This window comes from Hordeum vulgare, chromosome 6H (assembly GCF_904849725.1).
Source record: "Hordeum vulgare subsp. vulgare chromosome 6H, MorexV3_pseudomolecules_assembly, whole genome shotgun sequence".
Taxonomy (NCBI): Eukaryota; Viridiplantae; Streptophyta; class Magnoliopsida; order Poales; family Poaceae; genus Hordeum; species Hordeum vulgare.
The window spans coordinates 319,869,908-319,892,560 of NC_058523.1; the positions used below are offsets into that span (position 1 = coordinate 319,869,908).

At 46.9% G+C, this 22,653-nt stretch overlaps 1 protein-coding gene across 1 annotated transcript; it reads right to left on the reverse strand.

The window, feature by feature from the left end:
• Positions 1-827: 827 nt before the first annotated feature.
• On the reverse strand, positions 828-4,516 carry LOC123401849 (serine/threonine-protein kinase Nek6-like). Its single transcript, XM_045095707.1, has 13 exons — positions 4,056-4,516; positions 3,908-3,974; positions 3,765-3,830; positions 3,622-3,668; positions 3,492-3,537; positions 3,302-3,382; positions 3,166-3,208; positions 3,036-3,082; positions 2,478-2,559; positions 2,317-2,366; positions 2,146-2,219; positions 2,010-2,061; positions 828-1,923 (listed from the first exon to the last, which is right to left on the reverse strand). Exons 1-13 carry the CDS (start codon positions 4,139-4,141, stop codon positions 1,075-1,077), a joined length of 1,590 nt encoding a protein of 529 aa, XP_044951642.1. The 5' UTR covers positions 4,142-4,516; the 3' UTR covers positions 828-1,074.
• Positions 4,517-22,653: the final 18,137 nt, after the last annotated feature.

Consider the following 22,653-nt stretch of genomic DNA (forward strand, 5'->3'; position numbering starts at 1 on the left):
GACTTGTAGGAGATTTAATCCTCTCCAATCAATTTCAATCCCCTTCAAACCCCTTGCAACCGAACAAGCCCTCAAGTAGGTCGTGTCCCTGCAACGAGTACAAACTAACGTGATTTGGCTCGGATGCCACGAAAAAGAAAAGAAAAAAGCAGAAGAGCAATCCTCAGCGGATAAGAGTCACCCTGAATTCTGAGCGAACAGCCCACCTTGTGCCAGCTGCTGTCCGTGGTTTCATTTTCAGGGAACAACTCTAGGACATGGTACAGCAGCGGGACATCGATCTCCGACCTCGAGTCGAGCTGGGATTGATTCCTGGAGAATGATGGGACTGGATTTTGCTTGCTTCGGGGCACGGCAATGCTCCTTCCTTGCTTGGAAGCACCGGCGAAGGGAGAGGTACTCATTTCTCAGCGCTGCAGACAGCCAAGATGACAGTACAAGGGAAAAAGATGGCATGCCTGTCAGAACAAAAGTCTCGGGCGTGAGAAAGACATGATCATTCTGTGAGGTCATTGCCTCTTCTATACTGCCAACACCCGCAGAGGATTTCACCTTTTCAGTGCTGTGATGTAGGTAGATTTATTTTCAGAAATCATGAACTCCTATGAACTAGTATGATTTGCTTCTGCATCTGTTTTTTGTATCAGGATAGAATTCAAAAGTAAACTGATGCTGCTGTTGGCGGAATGTTGATAACCAAATCTTGGACCAAAGAAATCCACATTCATAAATTATTACTATCATGTAAGGAAATGCTCTTTCCGTAAAGAAATATAAGGGCATTTTAGTACGCCCTTATATTTGTTTACATAGGGAGTAGCTGGGAGTGAAATCGCTATGTTCTCCATTATTGCTTGAAACCTTGTACAAGCACACAATCAGCAGATGATGTTGTACAATGCATAACTCATAACTGAGTAGTTAGTGCGCAGTCATGAAAACCATATACATCAACATAAATAAACTCAAGCCTCAGTAACCACAATCATCGACTTTAGTGAAGCTATATACACTCTTCAAAACAGGGAACACTTACTCACACACAAGATTCTCAAATTCTATCCACCAGATCAGTCATGGGGACCCTCCCAACTTTGGTGGAGTCATGAGACTTTTCGTCAGCCATATCGCCGTCTCTCTAGATGACACAGCTCCTTCGCCAAACGGTCGAAGAACACCTGCCAGCTCATCAAGCCTCTCCTGCTCCAGGAGCTTTGCACAGATCTCAAGAAGTGACTCTAGAGCATCAGCTCTCTGCTGCACTATGTTCAGGTGATCAAACTCGGCAGGTGAGCTGCCTGCATTTCCCAATTTCAGCGTGCTCACTGGTGATGATTCCTCCGTAACAACATCTGCATCTCCCATGCCTTGTTTTATTCCTTGACAAGACTCTGTCTTCAAACCCTTCCTGTGCTCTTGCACCACCCCAATCGTCATTTCCTCATTCGGTGTTGGTGCCTCATTAAGCTTTTGACTTGCACTGTTAACCGGGGCAGCCTCTACTGGACTCCGGGTTCTGATGGTTTTAAGACGTATTGTCTCATCAATCTGTCCATCAGTTGTTGCTGCCGATTTCTCCTCTGTATGTTGAGGTGATAAAACATTAGCTGTTAGCTCTTCTTTGTTTCTGGCTTCAGGATCCACTGACATTGGCAAAATGCAGGCATCCTGGGTACCAACAGTTGATAGATCTGAATAGTTTGTCGAGCTGTCTCTCGTTTCCGCAGCTTGCTCTGCTGCTGCTTGTAATGCTTCGCTGGGTCCGTTGGCTTTGCCGACTCTCTTTCTGCCGCCACTTGGTTTTTTAGATTGCTTGTCTCCCAGGTTACTCTTGTTGGGCTTTACTGGTAGGTAGATTGGAGAGCAGTTGATTGATTCAGCCAGATATGGCTGCAAATATGGGTGTCTCAATAGCTCCCCAGCCTGTAAAATATATTCATTTAATTTGCATGTTATTCATGTATCGACGGCTTTGGTTGAAACAGTTGAACAAAGCTTCTGCTACTTACAGTTGGTCTATGTTCCGGATTTTTCCTCAGCATACTCTTAACTATCTGCTTCCTGTGAAAGAATGCTCAATTTGGTAAAAATAGAGTTGATTCGCAGTACTGACTACTGAGCGAACATTTAAAATAAGGTACTCACAGTGACGATGAGTATATTGGGGGCATTGGGGATATTGACGATCTGTTTATTTTGTTGACTAATGTTGCCATGTCCTTCACACACACATGAAAGAGTATTTCATGAGTTGCCAACATATATAGAGAAAAACTGAAGCAGGTAATCAGAAAATTGTGTTGTGTAAGCACTAACTGTAGCTTTGAATGCAGAGCGGTGTGCTAAAATCTCAAACATACAGCAACCTGACAGTAAAAAAGAAGACATGCAAGCTTTTTGAGCAGCTGTTTAATTCTGTCAATCAATACCACATAAGACTAGAGTTAACTTCAACAGAAATAGTACTGCAAGCTCACCAAGCGACCATATATCAGATTTGTAACCATAAGGTATGTCGGCGAGTATTTCTGGGCACATGTAGTTTGGGGTTCCTACTACCTGAAAAACAAAAATTTCAAAATTAATAAGTGGAATCTGGTCAGTCGTTTATATATCTTGGTTGGGCCTCAATACATGTTTGAAACAGACTAAAATGCCACTCCCTCTGTCCCATAATATAAGAGCACTTTTGACACTGCACTAGCGTAACGAAAACGCTCTTATATTATGGGACGGAGGGAGTATTTACTTATTTTCATGAACATTTATAAATGTTATATAGTTTCTGCTTTCACGTTTAACTGTTGTTAATGAAGTGAGTGGAGATGGGAAACCATATTTGACGACTAAAAGATCAAAGTATTACATGATTTAATTTAATTTCTAAAAAGAAGTTTTCCATGAATGGTGGTTACGCTCATACATTCCGTACTTCATTGAGACTATAGGCAAGTAACCGATGGTTGTAAGTGACTGAACGTGTCCTGCCAGTTACATGTACATGAATAATAAGTTAGCAAAAGGTTGAGGCATACCGACGAGGCAAGGTCCTCCATGAGTAATTTTGCTAACCCGAAATCAGCTGTTTGGAGAGAGAATGAATACACACGTCATGATATTTCCATCTGAGCAATGAAGTTGTGTGGTAATTTGAAATCAGCTTACCAAGTCGTATGTTGTTATCCTTGGTTAACAAGATATTGGAACACTGCAATGCAACAGGTGGTGAGGAAAATGTTAGGAGATGCTGATGCCGTGGTAGAAATGATGAATCCATGGGGGGGCGGCAGTTCTACTTTACCTTGAGGTCACGGTGGAGCACACGGTTGCAGTGCAGGTAGTCAAGGGCCAAGAGCAATTGTGTGAACCACCGGCACACCCTCTTCACATCACACAACACAAGGAGCAAACATACAGTGAGTTTCTGAAGCCTGAACATGTAGGAGTAGCATTATTATTCATCAGATTACAGTAAGTAGTAGTGTTGGTACCTCTTCCGAGAAGAGGACGCCTCTTGCCTTCTTGATCCTCTGCGCCCTGTGAATTGGACGTGAGCGAAGCAGCGGGTAAGGTGACCGTAAAAACAAACGGAGGAGGCAAAGTGCAATGAGATCTTCTTACATGTCACCACCTTCGCAGTAACTTGTGACGATGCACACGGAGGTCCCCTGCAAGAAATTCAGTCCGAGACGAAGGCCCAACCCAATCAAAATCCTGCTCTGCTTTAGAATAGAAGAAGAAAAATGCGCAGTGCAGTGCAGTACCTCGTCGACCCATCCGTCCTTGTACTCGACGATGTAGGGGTTGCTGAGGCTGGCCATGAGGGACATCTGCAGGCCGACGGAGTGCTGAGGTGAGGGGTGGAATTTGCGAGGGCTTATCAAGGTTTGAGGTGATTGATTGTTACCTCCTGGTAGGCTGTCCGCTGGAACTTGTCGTTCTGCTTGGTCAGCCGAATCTTCTTCATCACGTACCTGCACCCAGAAAGATTAGATTGATTGGTTCAAGGGAAACGGCGGAGAAGAGAAATCTGAAGCGAGGCCGGCTGCAGTGACCTCTTCCTCTCGGCCTTGTGGTGGACGAGGTAGGCGGTGCCGTAGGCGCCCCGGCCGATCTGCTCCACGACCTCGTACTGCTCCATGGGATTCCTTGCCTTACCTAGCTCTTGCTCTTTTGCTCTTGCTCTTGCGTGCTCGTCTTGTGGCGCACTGTTGCTGGCGGTGGCGGCTGGGCGCGTATAAATGATTCGATGGTGCTCAGGTGAGGACACGGGCAGGGCACGGCGCTGGTGATGATGGTCGCGGAGAGGAGAGCGTGCATGCACTGCAGCTGCACGCGTGTGGAAGTGGCTCAATAATGGGCGGCGCGCTCGCTCTGTGTGTGTCGGGTCGGGTGTGGTCGAGGTCGACGAGGAGGAAGACGGAGATCAAGGAAGGAAGGAAGGAGTGATTTTTGGCGGTGGTTAGGGCGTGCTTTATGTGGAACTCAACCTAATTAATCCCTCGTCGGTTCATCATTCCACTCTCTAGCGGTCGCATAGAGTAGTGGAAGAAACGTTGCGCCTGCGGGTGGTGGAGTGGGCCCCGACTGACTCACGGTGGATGGAGTAGTATTCTCCTTTTCTCTCGCTTTTTTCTTGAAAGAATAATGTACTCGTAATATTTATTTATATTAATAACATCAGCAAATGTGGCATCTCTCTCAAGTCTGAAGAAGTCCATCCAGAGAGAAACGTGTGCGTGTGTGTTGGGGTCGGCTGCCGCTGCTCCTGCTTGCCTTTTCCCTGTGAAAACAGCACCGACTAGCATACCCTTTGCCCTTCGGTCTGTCTGCCTGGCTGGCTGGCTGGCATGCAGAAGAATCAACAAAGGTTCACTGTCCATGGCATGTGACAAACTGTAAATGCCGTCAGCACTAGATAATACCACTACTCCACCCACCCCACTGGTACGAGTATAGTGGTGTGTGTTTAATATAGATAGCCAGTGTCAGTAAATGGCGAGCAGTTTCACCTTGTGGCCATCCAGGCAGCAGCAGTATCGCGCATGTGCCTTTCCTTGGGAGGCGTGCAGGGATCGGCGCCAGTATGCAAGTCAATGTCCAGATTTTAGGACACTGCCGTCCGCACGCAGCACTGCCCTCTCAGGTCCGGTGAAAATGCTTACTGCGGCACAACCGGACAACTCAAACTCATCTCAACGTCCAAACGGACCACCACGAATCCATTCACACGAGCGTCTTGAACGGAATTCAAATGTCCACACGGACCGGCACTCCATATCTCCCCTAATAATAAAGCACCGATCGCTTCTGTCGTCTGCCGCGGCATTTTTGCAAAAAGGCCCTTCCGTTTTCAGTTAATAAACCCGCAGTCCTTTCTTAAGTGAAGAAAACGTTTCACTTTTATTATTAAGACCCTATGTTTTCTGAGGCGAGGAGGCATGGCGGCAGCACACGGCACGCTCGCCAGATCCAATCGGCGGCTGCGCGGGACGCTGCTGGCAACGGGCGGCGCGACGGCTGGGCGTGGGGGCTTCGGCTCGGCGTTTCTGGCCGGGGGAACGGGCGGTGCGCCGAGGTGGTCGCCTGGGGCGCCGCCGCGGGACGCAGCTGGCGACGGGCGGCGCGACGGCTGGGCGCGGGGGCTTCGGCTCGGCGTTTCTGGTCAGGGGAACGGGCGGCGCGGCGAGGTGGTCGCCTGGGCACGGCGTGCGGCGGGGCGGCGACGGCGGCGCGAGAGCTTGAATGACGGGGCGACGCTTGGGAGGAGGGATTAGGCGGAGCATCTGGCGGTGGAGGAGATCCTCACCGACGGGGGTCACCGGCGTCGAGGTGCGTCTCTCCCGGCCATGACTGCGACCACCCCTCTCCTTCACCATCCTGCGACCATGCTCGTGGCTGCGTGAAGTGTCGACCTTGTCACTGCCGCCGGCCGCCTCCTCGCCGCTGCGGCGAAGGCCTCGCGTCTAAAGTCACCCGTCGATGCGGCCCAGTGGCTACGCCGTAATTACGTGACCTCCTAGCCGCCGCTACGCAGCTCCTAAATGGTCTCCTCTCTGCCTTCTCCGAGCAGGTTCATGATTTGGTCTTCTTCTTCTTCTTCTTTGAGAATAACTTGGTGACTAGATCATCCAACGAATCATATTGCAGCAATGCCCAGTCGGTAAATATGTATATTTGTGTTTAGGGGCCGCTAAGGGAGGTGGTGTTGGATATGAAGTGGGAGGTGGAGGTGAAGGATTGCCTGCAGGTGGGAGCGAAAGATTTGGAGGGCTTGCTTATCATTGCCAAAGATCTCATGTTTGGTGCTTCAAGGGCTTCTTCAGGCCACAGTGAACTCTAAGGTTTGATGACACCTTGTGTTTCACTTATCTTTCCTTTGAACTATCATATTCCTGCTTATTTGCTTTCAATTTAGAATTTTGGATCTTATACCTGTTATACATCCTACCATGGAATCAATCAACATCCTGTTACTGATAAGCATTTGAGAGAGTGGATGTGCGAACAATGTAAGATGCATAGTCCATACATGACCTCTTGGCTGTTGGAAGTAAGTAATTGCAGAGTATTTTGGAGCATGTTCTGCTTGCTCTTAAAGAAATTTTGTAGTTGAAAATAGGTCTTTGGAAGATCCAGCAGATTACTGGCTATAAATTATAAGCAGATAACCCTTCTTGCAGTAGCTCAACATATGTGATCTGTCTCGTACAAGAATCACTAACCATACTACCATATCCAAGCAGGTGAGTCCTGACCAAGAAAGTGCATCCAGTTCATTCTTTCCTCCATCGATGGAGAATGCTTCAGATCAAACAGTTCACCTACACAATTAAAACTGCTCCGGTTTGTCTACTCTGCATACAGCGCATCATGTTAAGCTATCTTATCTCTTTGGAAAAAGGTTAAGCTGCCTTATCATGTCCAATTCAGCTGGCGACGGGCTGCATCTGCGATCAATCAGAAGCAAAAGTGAGTTGAGGCAGTCGGTCAGAGAAAGGAGAGGCCGGATGTGGCAATCAAATGGCAATTCATGGGGTTTCCTTCTGCATCTGTTTTTGGGTGAGGATGGGCGTGTACCTCGACTTGCCGTTGCAACGATTGCACGTAGTTTATGATCTCGTCCAGCATCACGGCCTTGCCAACCACCTGAAACATGCAACATTTTCCCGGGTTTCATCTCTGGCTGAACCTAGCAACAATTGCGAAATGATGGGTGCAGAATTGCGGGAGCAGTACCTTATTGCAGCCGGGCACGAGGTCCTGCAGCAGCTTCATCCACTGGCTGATCTTCTCCCTTCTCACCTGAGCAAGCACGAGAAGAGAAAGCAGAGCATGAGAAATTCTACTCTGCCGTGAAAACGATCATCAGTCCAACTGAGTTCCTATCGACGTGGTGTAATATGCCTCCTAGCAACGTGCCTGAATTCTAAAATGCATTTCTGTCGCTGCTCTTATGGCCTGCCTGAATTCTGAAATGCATTGATATGTCTTTCCTTGAGCATAACTATTCGAAAGCAAAGTTCCATGTGCACCTGAAACGAAGGAATGGACGGGTGAAGCATCTGGTAAGGCTCTTGGTCATTTGCTAGGCAAAACTTCAACTTAATTCTAAATATACCACACCGTGAATAATATTTGATTGAAACTACTTCTGTAAATATGGAAGTGAACCAAAGTCTACTACCTAAGGTTAGTTCATACATCCCAACCTTTATATGAATAATATTACTAGCACATTTACCTTATTACTTGGTTTGGTTTCTGTAAAAAATACTGGTTATGAATTGTGATATGTTGGCAAACAGGTTCAGTTCAATCTCGAGCTGTCAGAAAAGGAACACAGTGACACCAATCCATATATATGATGGACGGCGATCTCTCTCGGAGGCTCGTAAAGATCTCAATTTTACTACGACAGCTCTCCTAGATGAAACAAAAGCTCTTAAATCTGTAGACACGAAAGGTGAAATTCATTACCTTCGTGATTCTGATGATGAGCGACCTGACTCGGATGAAGACCCCGATGATGATTTGGATATTAAGCCACAATGTGAGCTCTGTTTATCTTAGTGGTCAGCTATCAAGTCAAAGATAACACTTACTGAGAACTGTGGTCTTCTGTGGGAAATGTCAAATGAGTCCAGTTTGATGAGCTATTTGAAAAACACATAGGAAATTACATGTTGCTTTTAAAGCTCAAAAGAAACCGTTAGAACATCATGTGAGCTCCCGGTAGATAAAATTCATATAATTTTGTTTCTAGATGGTTTGCTGTGCTTCGCCTACTATCAGTAGAAAAGCAAGCTGCTAACTGTTTGGGACAATGACTACTCTGTGCACGACTAAGTTATGACCTGTGAGCACCATCCACCCAAAGCAGAGAGTCTCGCTCCTGCCTTTTGTTACAAAAGTGTGTTGGTGTGTTGAAAAAAGATCCAGCCAATAGCACACACACAAGAATGAAGGTTGCAACTGTTTGTGCTCTCCTACTTAGCACTGGATAGGAAGATGTGTATGTCCTTCCTTGATGTCCCGCACCAAACACCAATCCACCATCCTCCTCCACTTGCAGCAACCAAGGAGCCAAGAACGATGATCATGACGATCAGCACGACCTCAGCCATGCTACACCTCGCCCTGCCGAAGATTTTGAGATAGCAGATGCACGGGAGCAGCATCGACGCCATGACGCTCAGGAGCGAGCCGACGAGCGACAAAAGCTGAAAATTCAAAAACAATACTGCTTAGAAAGTATTACAATTTTTATGCATACATCAACTTTTTAAAACAATTTAACATTTAACCTTATCATCAACAATTATTAAAAATCCATATAAAAATGATGCATAATGACACATGAAGCAAGTTGTGCAAAAAACAATAATAAAATATTATTTGAAAAATATTTATGGAAATATGTTCTACACACAAATGCCATTACCCATCAAAAAACAAAACATTATTAGCCCACAATAAAAAGATCCATTTGAAAAAAATGATTACCAATTTATCTTTTACAAGAAATTTAAAAATTAAATAAAAAAATATAACTATTATAAAAAAATTCATCCATTTTTTATGTAAACAGTATCTAATATTTTAAAAGAAAACATTTAACATTATTATACATATTTATTACAATTAATGCCGCATAATGGTATAACAAAGAGGTTATGTATTTATTTTTTCTTGCCCGGTGCAACGCACGGGCATTTGTACTAGTCCAACCAAATATGAGACGTCCAAACGGTGTGTCCGTCACGGCGGATCCGATTTACATTGGCCCACCTGACTTAATATATATTTTTTCCATCCGTTCACCGACCAAACACTTGTCATTTCCCTCCACTTTCCTCCGCCATCCGAGCTTACCTTTGACGATCTCCCACATGGCGAGTACCGGATCTGACTCCGACCACCAATCTCGATCCCTCGACTAGGGTGTCACCCCGTGCGGGTTGGAGGAGGCAATGGTCGTTCGCATTGCACTTCGCTGTTTCCGGCTGCTTCCGGGAGGATAACACCCATCCGACATCATGATCTGTCTGGTATGACTCCATAGCATCGTCCCAACGGTCGCTCGGACCCTCCGGGGATGGATCATCACTGTCCCGGTAGCCTGCAAATCTTTCCTTCCCCGTGACTAATCGAGCGAAGTATGAGTCCACAGATACAGGTGTGCATGCCGTGGGAAGGAGGGGATAAGAGTCGCCCAGGCCCGCTCACCGCTAACATGACGAGGATGGAGGCGGCTCATAAGGCGGCGGTGGCTCATGCGCCGACGCATGCGGCCGCGAAGGAGGAAGCCATCCATGCCCGAGAGCAGAATCGGGCGTCCATGAAATGGCCGGACTACCACCAAAGAAGAACAACGATGGTGAGGACAGCTCCGGTGACAAGCAGATCTGGCTCGACCCGTAGTGCGTCTTCGATCGTTACTTCAACGAGAAGGACGACAATGACACCGGGAGGGCAAGGGGAGTCGGAGATGATCTTCTTCATCATAGCCAAACATGCCAAATTTTGATATTATGATGGCATGTTGTATATAGTAGCCGGATGATGTGTATGCATCATTTACGTAGTTGCATGAGTTTGTATTGATTTGAGGTATGTTAGTAGGGGTATCCGGTTGTGATAAGATAAATATGAGGCGTGGTCGGTTAGTGCCTGTGTGTTGGGTCCTATCATAGATGCATCGCATGCAAACTAAAAATTTCCTACGCGCGGAACAACCAAGAACATGCTACGGAGATGGATCACAGGCCATTACCACTAGACGCGCAATACCGTGTAGCGGAAGTAGAGTTGAGGCAGCGCGCCTGCATGGTCCGTCTCCTCCTCGTCCGATCACCCTCGAACAGCCGGTCACCGAATCCTCTTCCCCGAACAGTCGGTCGTCGGATGCCACGTACAGGTTTGCCGGAGCGGCGCAAGTGCACTGGCTCTAACGGTATCCGTGCGTGCAGGAGGAACACCGTGCGACGGACTTCTAGGTTCGATCACACAGTCGACGATGACGAGTGGATGTGGCTAGTTGCAACACATGCAAAGCCCTAACGACGGCGTCAAATTGGTCAACTGTATTGTGACATCCCTAGATTTGTACTACAGTAATCCATGTAATCGAGCTACAGTAATCTTTGGGTTGTGATAAGCCATTTTTGCTAATCTTCATTGACCTAAATCGAAATTCAAATTCAAATGCAATCTAATGTCAAGATTTAAAATTTGTCACACACGAGGTCTAAAATGTCCCTACTACAGCAAATAATGTCAGTTAATTGGGTTGGATAAATCAACAATTTTAAAATTATTTAAATCCACTAAATAATAATAATAATAATAATAAACCCAAAACTTGGGCCGGCCCAGCCAGCCCCATATCCCCTAGGCCATCTAACACCAGGGGGTATAAGACCCCCTGGAACCCTAGCCCAAATCACCCTCATCCCCACTCCTCCACCCCGCCGCCAGGGAAGCCACGAGGGCTGGCTCCCTCGTCACCTCCCACCCTATCGCTCCTCTGGCCCGATCCCCAGCCAGATCCCCCCACGAGCGCTCGCTCTCCCTGGTTCGCTCCCTCCCTTCGCTCACCTCATTCCACCTCGCGCGCAACAGCCCCAACAGGCCGAGCCCCCTGCCACCGGCTCTCTTCTTCTCCTCCTTGGGCCGCCTCCACCGGCCACCGGCGCTTCCCCTCGTTCCCATCTCCCCCACGAGCCCCCAGCTGCATCTCGTGCCGAAGCTCCCCGCCTCGGCTACCACCTGCGGCTCGGGCCTCCTCCGGCCAGCCCTCCATAGCCGGACCCTGCCCCGACCTCCTCCAACACCGGCCGTCGCCTCGGCCCTCCTTCCCCTTCTCACCGGCCGCCCATCACCGGCGCCCCCTTCGGCCACTTCCTCCGGGAGGCCGAAGCTCCACCGCCACCTTGTGAGTCGCCACCGGTCTGCACCACCCCGTCCCGCTCCCCGCCAGATCCGCCACGCTGGCGCCCTCCGACGTCCCTGCCGGCCTTCTACTACCTCGCCGGACTGCTCCACCGGCCATCCTCGACGCCGACGCCAACCTCCATCGATCCCGCCCTCGAGCACACGTTGCACACCTACATGTCTCGGTGAGAACACCCCCTTCCTTCTTTCCCCGTTCCGCTTCCGTTCCGACGCCCCGCACCATGGCCTCCGATGAACTCCACCTCGCCCGAGTGATTTTCCTCTCGTGTAAGTTGTGATGGGAGGAGGTGGAGTAGTAGTAGTTTCTTCTTGTAAGTTGAGAGAGAGAGAAGTGAAAGAAAAGAAAATAAAACAATGGGATGAATATGTATGTAGTTGTGCTTATGTATAAATAGGAGTGTATATGTATGAATATGTATGTATGCATGTGAATATGACTATGTATGTAGTATAATAGTGATTACAATATGTGTGTTGTGTATGTGTGTGTGTTAGACCGATGGGCCACTTCCATGCGGGGCCAATCCCCCCACTCCCACTGATAGGGAGGCCCCACACTCTTTGTTGAAATAATAATAAAAGATATATATATATATAATATTTAATAAATAGTTTAACTAATTAAATAATTAATTCATGCATTAATTAATTAATGAATTTATTAGTTAATATATGATTATGAGTAATTAAAATAATTAAGTAAATCTGTTAATTAGATAATTAAATTATCCTATCATCGTATGACAAGTGGGGCCGTTACCTTTAATTAACCGGATTAATATTTAGTTGACCCTAATAAAAAAAAGTGACAATCACATGTAGGACCCGCTGGGCAGTTTGACTAGTCAACCCCCTGTTGACTCACGATGTCACGCTCACACCACCGCGATGTCATATTTAATTATCTAATATAATTAAATCCGTTAATTCCTAAATAACTAATAAAACATTAAAAATTAATATAAATTAAACCGTAGCTCATATCGAAATATTTTCAACATGAAAATTGATCAGCAGGACGAGATGTACCAGGATACGCGGTCCACTTGTGTGTCACGCGTTCCTAGCATAGAAAACGTGGAACTTTTTCATCGTTTTTATTTGACCGGTAGTAGCCAGAGACCCGGGAAATATCATTTGATATTTTTTTGACCCGTCTATGACGGATGTTACTGCGTTAGCTCATGCCTAGCCTGCATTTTTCCATGTCATGCTTAGTGTTGCACTCTTGTTATTATTTATTGTTTCCTCCCTCCTCTTCTTACCGGTAGACCCTCAGACTGACACTGCTACCGGGTACATCTACCCTCCCGACAACCAGCCCTTTGCCGCAGAGCAACAAGGCAAGCAACCCCCCCCCCCTTGATCATTCCTATATCGCCCATTTCTTTCTCCCTCATGCTTGCATTAGTATTTTGCTACTGTTGTAGTTAGCTCCTATATCTGATGCATAGCCTAATTTTAATGAATTGCTACTTTCAGTACCGCACTTTAAACTGTTTAGTATAGGTGGAGCAGTCATCCCCTCTGACCCCTTATCCCAGTTGCCCCGCTTTATTGTCGAGTCTCGATCCCTGATCGACGAGCCAGATCCGACACAACACTCACATCCCCTTAGTTGTACGACGCTGCAGAGCTACTATCGGGTACCGAGGATGACACCTCACGAAGTACTCCTCATGATACCTCTGCAGTGCAGCTAGTCGGTCATGGTTATCGAGGGTGATTCCTCCTTCACCACTCCCGACGATGTCTCTGTCGTGCAACCCCTCAGGTGTGAGACCCTTGAGGGTGATTCCTCTAGGACCACCTTGACTGATACATCATTCGGAATCCAACAAGGGTGATACCTCGCATTCCCCCCGATGTTACAACCACACAGTAACCCGACCATGTTACTAGGATCTTTGATGAATAGATGTTAGGCGGTGGATTCCCGCATGGATGTGTCGACGACTTAACTAAAATGATAATGGATTTGGGTATTTGATTTGGGTTGGTCGGAATGCCTTATTACGCACTAACCGTCAACGTGGGAAGAATTATCGTGTCACGCCCAAGATGCGACCCTATCCTTAATTTGGCACGAGGGCCTCGTCAGCGATAGACGCGCATCTCGTCGTGTCGCAAGAATGGATATCGTTACAAGTACATGTACTGAAAAGAAGAGATATATAAAGAGTTTGCTTACACTCGGCACAAGCTACATCAGAGTCACATCAGTACATTACATAATCATCAAGAGTAAGAGCAGGGTCCGACTACGGACGAAATCAAACGAGAAAAAAATAAGAACGACGTCCATCCTTGCTATCCCAGGCTGCCGGCCTGGAACCCATCCTAGATCGATGATGAAGAAGAAGAAGAAGCAACTCCAAATGAACAATCAACGGGCTCGCGTCAAGTAACCTTTACCTGTACCTGCAACTGGTGTTGTAGTAATCTGTGAGCCACAAGGGACTCAGCAATCTCATTTCCAAAGGTATCAAGACTAGCAAAGCTTACTGGGTGAGGTATGGTTAAGTGGTGAGGTTGAAGCAGCGACTAAGCATATATTTGGTGGCTAAACTTACGAGTACAAGAAATAAGAGGGGGAAGATCTACGCATAGCGGACGTGACTACTGATGATCAAATGAATGATCCTGAACACCTACCTACGTCAGACATGACCCCACCGTGTCCTCGATCGGAGTAAGAACTCACGAAAGAGACAGTCACGGTTACGCACACAGTTGGCAAGTTTTTTAATTAATTAACTTCAAGTTATCTAGAACCAGTGTTAAACAAAGTTTCCACGTTGCCACATAACCGCGGGCACGGCTTTCCGAAAGATTTAACCCTGCAGGGGTGCTCCAACTAGTCCATCACAAATTACCGCAAGCCACATAGAAATCCTCAATCACGAAGCTCGCGATCTCGTCGAATTCCCTAGTGGAAAACCTCAACTCTGAGATTACCCAAAGCATCACCGGAATCCCGATGCACAAGATATCTCGCCAAAGGTAAAACTAATCCAGCAAGGCCGCCCGGCGTGTCGACAATCCCGATAGGAGCCGCGTATCTCGTTCTCAGGACACGGCGGATGGAACTAGCTACGAGTGCCAAACCTCGAGTTTCCTCGCGGTGGCCCCGCAAGCAGACCGTTTGGGACCAACACCATCAGCACTGGCCCCTCCTGTTTCTGTAAAATTACTCCTCGGGTAGCGCTAACTCCCTATGCATTCTAGTATTATCAAATTATTTTGTTGGGCAAATGTAAAACCAATGTTGGGCCTTTCCAGACCAGCTTTAATCTAAAAAGAATTATCAAGGGGGTCCCCATAACAACCCCGATCGTGTTAGGAGCGCTCATTTATGGAACATAACACCGGTAGCCGAAACTAAGGGGGCAAAGGTGGAACAAAACACCAGGCTAGAAAGGCCGAGCCTTCCACCTTTTACCAAGTATATAGGTGCATTAAATTAAATAGCATTAATATGGTGATATAACAAGGAACCCCTGTTTTCACATGGAAGCAACTGCACCTGCAACTAGCAACGCTAACAACATGGATAAGCAAGCGGTAACATAGCCAATCAGTGGTTTGCTAGGTCGAACAGGTTGAAGGTTATCATGGCATTGTTGAGACGCTGGTATTTAACATGTGGTAGGCAACGAGACTTAATCGATAGAAGCGATAAAACTAGCATGGCAATGATAGTAATGGTATCTGGGGAAATGATCATCTTGCGTGAGATCCCGCTTGGAAGAAGAATGACTCCGTGAAGTAGACGAACCGACGTAGTCGAACGGGTCCTCACAATCCGGCACGCTGCGGAACTCTAACGAGACGAAGCAAATCGGAAACACAATCAACACACGAAAATCACCACACGATGCACAACAAAAATCATGCATGAGCAGCTGAATACATGCAAGTCACGGCATGACAATTCAAACAATCAAACACTACACATTAAGTGAAGTTCAATATGCAACGAGTTGCATATTGGCGAAACTCCACGTTTAATTATTTAGTTCTATCCCGACTAGATACATGGCAATATTAAATGTGGTTAAACATGGCAAGAGGTGAAGCGTAATTAAACTACCTATCTAGGCATTTTAAATGAGGTCGGAAATGACATATAGCACCTCCGAAACGAACTCACATGTTAATTTACAATTCTGTCCAGATCTGAATTAATAGATTTAATTAGTTGTTAACCAGCAAAACAAATAGGTTCACGTGATTCTACGCGTCATTTCAAGCAATTTACACATCAAGAACATCTCCAACGGAGCTACGGTTCAAAAGATACAAGCATCGCAAGATATGATGGCATGAATGCAATATGTGTGCAACGACGGTAACGAGCACTTCAAATCAAACAACCAGCAAGAGAAAATGAAACTAAACGAGACTCTAAGAAAGTTTCATGTAGGACACTGTCAAATCGGAACTACGGTTCAACAACTACGAGCAAAACAAGAACTGACTACAATCTGCCAAAATCAGCCACATAGCACTTTCTACACCGCACAACTACGGCTACACAACTCCGATATGCTCAAGCAAGGCATGACACGGAAGAGGGCAAGAAGAACTACTACAAACAACTAACAACAATTAGCATGGCATCATGGATCACTAGGGTAAGAAGACACAAAATGGCATCTCACACACTATTTCAGACTTAGTGAAAATTACACCTCATGAAAGTGCAGTTTTCGATCTGAAGCTATATTGACAGTAGCAAAACCTACAGCTACAGGACTCCAAATGTCATGAAAATTTACAACATGCTAGAGAAACACAAGGGGAACAACTAGCTCCATTGGACCAACCTCAAAAGAGCTACAGATCACAAGATACAAGCAAGACAAGACAGTAACAAAACATAACAGATTCCAGACTTAGAAATATTTCAGCTCCTCCAAAACAGCACTATTTCTGGCAACTTGAGGGCAATCAAAACACACCTAAACATGCATTTCTATTGCAACCAAAAATACCAGGGGCTAGTCTAAACACCCAAGATCAACTCTCTAGTTGACAACTCCGTCAAACGAAGCACGGAATAAATCCTACAAAAAAGACAAGAGGGCAACATGGCAAAATATCACGCAAACTAATTTTCTCTAATGCTAAAACTAATTGCACAGAAAAATCCCATGGATTTTTCTACCCTGGAAACATATAAAATATGTGGGGTTTGCAACACAAAATAATGCCACACGAAAATGCGGGAAAGATAACCTATACACGGGAAAATAAACTACCGGCAATCCATACATGCAAAAATACCTATGACCGCTCTAAAATACATGGAAAAAATGATTCCTAAAACATGGGCATTTTACCTAAGGCACTCGAGCAATCCGGACCGCAAGGAAAAAATAAATACGGGACGAAACAATAGAGGACAACATGTTAAACTAGGCGTTCGGCACGTAAAACTACGTCAAATAATTATGCAAGACATGAAATCGAGTTCTACTCGCAAAACTACCCCAAAACCATATAAAATACGCCTCGATCTGACTTACGGATAAAAAGTTACGGGGGTTTTAATATAACTATATTCCTGAAATTATTAAATCGCGGAAAAAAATCTCTAAATTCTAATCGGGCCGAACTGGGCCAAAAGGGAAGCGCAATATAGCAAACGTTCGCCTCGGGCGAGGGAAAAGAGGCTCACCTCGCTCTGGGCCGGCGTGGAGATGGGCCGCAGCATGGGGGAAGCAGCTCGGGCTGGCAACTCGGTCGGTGGGCCGCTGGGCTGGGGAAGGCCCAAGATGCCAGACGGGCGAGGCAGCCCCTCGTTCCGTCGGTCAACGCGCGAGGGCGAGGCGCTCCCGAACCGACGAGGCGAGGGCTGGCGGCGGTGAGCTCCAGGGCAGCGGAACCGACGGGACCCGGCGAGGACGAGGAGTGGCGCTGGCCGGAGAAGGTTCCCCGGACCGGATCTGGCCGACGACACCCTTGGGCGACCGCGCAGCTACAGGGAGGGCGGCGCGACGGCTGCTGGCAGCAAGAGGCGGCGCGGCTGCCGACGGGATGAGTTGCGGCGGCCGGCGGCGGCACAGCGGAGGCTCCGGCGAGCTGCGGGGTGGCCCGGGAACCGGTTCCGGCAGTTCGCGGCGCAAGGCGGGGCTGCGGCTCGGTGGCGGCGCGGCGACGGGGAAGGCGCGGGTGGAGGAGGCGGCACGGAGCTCGGGAGAGGGAGAGCTACAACCACCAACGGGCTCGTCCGGGCCCAGATGGGCTCGGGCGGGCCCCGATCTGGGCCGGGAGGGCCTGGCGCGAGGAGGGAGACAGGGGCGTTGGGGTGGCGTTTGCCCCCTGATTCACATGGGAATCGAGGTGGGGAGGGGCTAGGGCCAGATTAGGAAGGGGTGGCTGAGGCTGCCTATTTATAGACACGGGGCTAGGGTTATCCGAATCCGGCCCCGTTTCCGCCCACGCGATCGTAAACGAATGAACTCGAACGCGGGGTCGGCTAAATGACCGCGTAGAGTGGATATCCGGAGACGAGAGGAAGAACGTGCGGCGCGGCAACACAATTTTAAAACACCGGAACACGTCCGACGGTAGACCGAATACTGTGCCGCTACGGTCGACGGTTCGGGTACCAGACGGACTCCGATTGCGACGAAACTTGACAGGCGACCTGGCTATATTAAAATAACACCGCACGTCAAATCTCAACCCAATCAGAGAAAGTTTGACGCACACTTTTAAAACAGGGTTTCGAACGATGCCGCGGGCGCGTGCGAGTGCGGTCAGGCTCAGAACGGACAACGACGAGAACCGGCAACTAACAACGGATGCAAGTTTTTGAAAACTGGCGGCAACGGAGATGCCGATGCAATACAGATGATGCGAATGATGCCATGACGACGCGACAAAAGAAAAATAGACACACGACGAAAACGGAAAGAAGGGGGAATCTTCTGGAACGTCGGCATCGGGCTGTCACATATCGGTACTCGACGTCGTGGTATCAGTCGAAGCTTTTCAGACATCAGCAATGGAGCGGCACGCGTCCGAGTGGTCCCGAGATGCATCGTGCTCGTATTAAGGGGTGCTAGGACTAACGACGGCCGCCCACACATCATGCAGGAGCGCAGAGGGCAAGTGGGCCCACGAACCCTTTGTGCTTAGGAGTTAGACCAGCGGGCTGGCCTCTTTGTTGAGCTTAGGTGGGGCTGCGACGTGTCGATATTCCAAGGCCGGGCATGACCCAGAAAAGTGTGTCCGGCCAAAGTGTTATCGAGCGTGACGGGGAATATGTTGTGCACCCCTGCAGGGAAGAAATTAACTATTCGGATAGCCGTGTCCACGGTTACAGGACGACTTGGAGTTGTGCCTTGATCTTATATAACTACAACAGTTACTTAACTGGAATTAGTTGCCCCGGGATTGCTTCCTCGCAGGGAGTCGAGGGAGGATCTCTGGGCGTGACCTCATATTAATATTGCTGACTATTATTTTGTGTTACCCCTGTTCTACTCTCGTCTATTACTGCAAGACCCTGAAGATGCTAGTCTTCGATAGGACTAGGCCTTCTCTCTCTATTCTTGCATTGCAGCAGTGAGTCCATATATAAACCCCTTCTTTGATACTGATGCATACTTAGTATAGTTCTGACATAAGTCTTGCGAATACTTTGGATGAGTACTCACTGTTGCTTTGCTCCCCCTTTTCCCCTTGATCCGTTGCTGCGTCCAGATGATGGAGCCCAGGAGATGGAGTTTCCTGCCGACGCCTGCCACCCCGATGGTGACTTCTTCGTGGAGGCCGCTGAAGACCAGGAGTAGTTTAGGAGATTCCTAGGTAGGAGGCCTTGCCTCGTTCGATCGTGTTTCTTTTGTGCTAGCCTTCTCTAAGGCACCCCATGTTTAATGTCTGTACTCAGATATTTGTTGTTTCCGCTGACTCGTGTGTTTATCGAGCTTCTGCATTCTAGCCCTCGAGGCCCCTGGCTTGTAATATGAAGCTTATATGTTTTATTTGTGTCTAGAGTTGTGTTGTGGTATCTTCCCATGAGTCTTTGAGTTTGATCGTACGCATTTGCGTGTATGTTTATCGTACGATTACATCAGGGGCGACACAAGTTGGTATCAGAGCTGACTGCCTGTAGGTAGCCCCCTTTCCAACTCCTTGGCCGAAGTTGAGTCTAGTGTTTGAAAAACTTACTAACTTTGATGATGTGGCTTACGGGCCCACATCTCAATTGGGTGGTATTAGTATCTTTTACTCCTTTTCTATACTCTGGGTTCTACTCTCTCTTCTCTTTCGGGTTAAAGATTTTGCTAACTCTAACTCTAGGTTCTCGTAAATACTTCCTCTCGGAGAACCCCGCAATTAGAGACGATGTCTTGATTCCTCAAAAGACTCCGAATATACTCTCCGATGTTCTCTCGAGATCTGGTACTCATCGCTTCTACGATTTCCCTTCCTCCGCCAACCCTTATGTAGGACTGCATACAAATGTCGTTCATATTTTTCTTTTCCAATTGCTCTTGTTTTATGAGATGCAATGAATTATCTTATCGGGGATTCGGCCATCATGTGTTGTCATGGGTTTTGAAAGTCCTTCGAATTACTATTCGATATTTTGGAATCCCTAGTAGCCTATTTCTCTTGACCTTTCTCACCAGCTTGCATTATGGTTAAAATCCATATGTCTAGCCGAATTCATTAAAATCCTTTGTGATTTTCCTGTGATCTTATTGATTTTACCTGTGTGTGAATGCACTCAATCATGTGTTGATACTCATAATTGTCTTTCCAGCTCATACGTCCTTCGAGACAGAGCTGGTTCTCGACAAATCAACTTTGGTTGGTTGTCCATCTAAGTCCGTTCATCTTACTTGTATTTGATAGGAGCATCTGATTCTGATACATCAACCTGGAAACCATAATTCATTTGGTATTCAAGTATCGATATTTTTCAGTTGTTCTATAATCCGATGTCTTGTATTCTATATCCCTCTGATTGAGTACCGATACTCACATGATGTCCTTTGTGGACTTCCGGACCCATTGCTGGGTTATTTTCCGACGGCATCGTTTACATTCAAAAAATTCTTGTGATATTGTTCCCTTGATACATAATCACATTGGTAAATTGTGTTTTCTTCCTCTGATAAGTTATATACTATGCTTTTGTCAGCCATGCTCTTCACGCATGTGTTAATTACTCTTGAAGTTTGTGTTACATGTTCCTAAGATGCCCCGATGGGTTGAACCTATGCCTTCCTAAATCAATATGATCCGAAGAGTTTTCACGAGTCTTACTCTTCTGGTGTTTTGCGGATATTCTCTCAAAGCTACAACCTGATCAAAGGCGATGAGTAAATGGCAGGTGATGCATTGATGAAGTGGGAGTCGACCTTGAACTTTGTGTTCATGGCCATGGAAACGACGTTGATCTTACCATAGAAACTTCTCGTATCAATAATCATTAATTGTATGATTTAATCTGGTATCTGTGATCTTGTCCTTTGCAATCGTGGTTCTGACCATGTTGTCCTACTTTGATTCTTTCTCAGACAAAATTATAGAGCTTGTCTTCCACAAATCAATACAATAGTCTATTCTATATTCTGATCTACCTCCGAGTATTATCGTTGGAATATCGTGGAGCTATATAACTTCTTGTGAGCTCCTCATCAACTATGATATTTCCATTGATTCCAGATTTCCTCGTGTTTTGAGTTATTGGACACTCAAGGATATCAATAACTGAATCGAGTACGCATAGCGATCCAACAATTCTTAGTAATCTTCTTTGCTTACGAGTTTGTACTCGATCATGTCATTCCAAGCTGTTAAGCTACATCATCATCGTCATGTTGGAGCTTGACAATACTATCTCTGTCCTTCATCCCGGGAACACATTTCCAACTATGCATCAATGCATCAAATACAGGAGGAACACCGTGCGGCGGACTGCTAGGTCCGATCACACAGTCGACGGCGATGAGTGGATGTGGCTAGTTGCAACACATGCAAAGCCCTAATGACGGCGCCGAATTGGTCAACTATATAAGTGTGTCGCACCTCACTATTTATAGGCATCCAACATGGGATTAACTCTTATGCCTCACACAGATCCTAAAGCCCACGTGTTCCTTCCCTTAAGCGTGCGACCCTTTAGGTTCTCACTCACATGGTCGTGAGTCAGATCACATCCGACTTGACCAGTCGGTAGCGGATCTCGCAAAGCGTGCCAACTCCAAGTGTCCAATGAAGCTGGTTAGGCAAACCTATACTTCATACTTTTGTTTCCTTTGCCACACGGTATATGTTGTCATGCACAAGGCGACATGGTCATCCTTGTTGCAGCATGACCTCTTTCCTGTTCCGGTGAATCCGACCAACACTTCGGATTATTATCCTTTCCAACAGTCTCCCATTTGCACTAGAGTCAATCAAATAGACATCGAATGCCCATAGCTCTGACATACCCCTCATGCTTGGTTTGTGGAAGCGACTTAGTCAACGGATCTGCAACATTTGCATCTGTATGAATCTTGCATAAATTAGTATCACCATTCTACACGAGCTTTCATATCAAGTGATATTTTCGGTCTATGTGCCTGGTCTTGTGGTGTTGTCTCACCTCCTTGGCCTATGCGATGGCACCTGAGTTATCGCAATAAAGGTCCAACAGTTTTTACTAGCCCGGGAACACACCAAGATCATCCCGGAACTTTCGAATCCAAACACCCTCCCTTGCGGCCTCCAAATCCAAATACCCTCTTGTGTTGTGGTGTCGGCCATCGTATTTTGCTGGGAAATTGTCCAGCTCACTGCTCCTCCATTCATGACATACACAAATCCAGTTTGGATTGACAATCATCCTTGTCGGTTTGGAAACTAGAATCAGTGCATCCCTTTACATTGAGCTCCTCCTCACCTCCATAAACTAGGACCATCTCTTTAGTCCTTTTCAGGTACTTCAAGATAGTTTTCACTGCTGCCCAGCGACTTACACCTGGGTCAGCCTATATCTTCTTGTTAAGCTTATTGCATAGGCAACATTAGGACGAGTACATAGCATGTCATACGTTATGGATCCTATTGCCGAAGCATACGGAATCCTACTCATCTAGTTTCACTCATTAGAAGTTGTAGGACTATCAGTCTTGCTTAGCCTTATACCATGTGCGATGGGCAAGAACCCTTTCTTGGCCTCACTCA

Bases quoted from the DNA above. Each gene is read 5' to 3' on its own strand.
- LOC123401849 (XM_045095707.1), bottom strand. From the start codon at position 4,141: ATGGAGCAGTACGAGGTCGTGGAGCAGATCGGCCGGGGCGCCTACGGC. The intron at 3,975-4,055 runs GTCACTGCAGCC...TTCTGGGTGCAG, and splicing joins CACAAGGCCGAGAGGAAGAG to GTACGTGATGAAGAAGATTC. The intron at 2,367-2,477 runs GTGAGCTTGCAG...TTTTACTGTCAG, and splicing joins ATCTGATATATGGTCGCTTG to GTTGCTGTATGTTTGAGATT.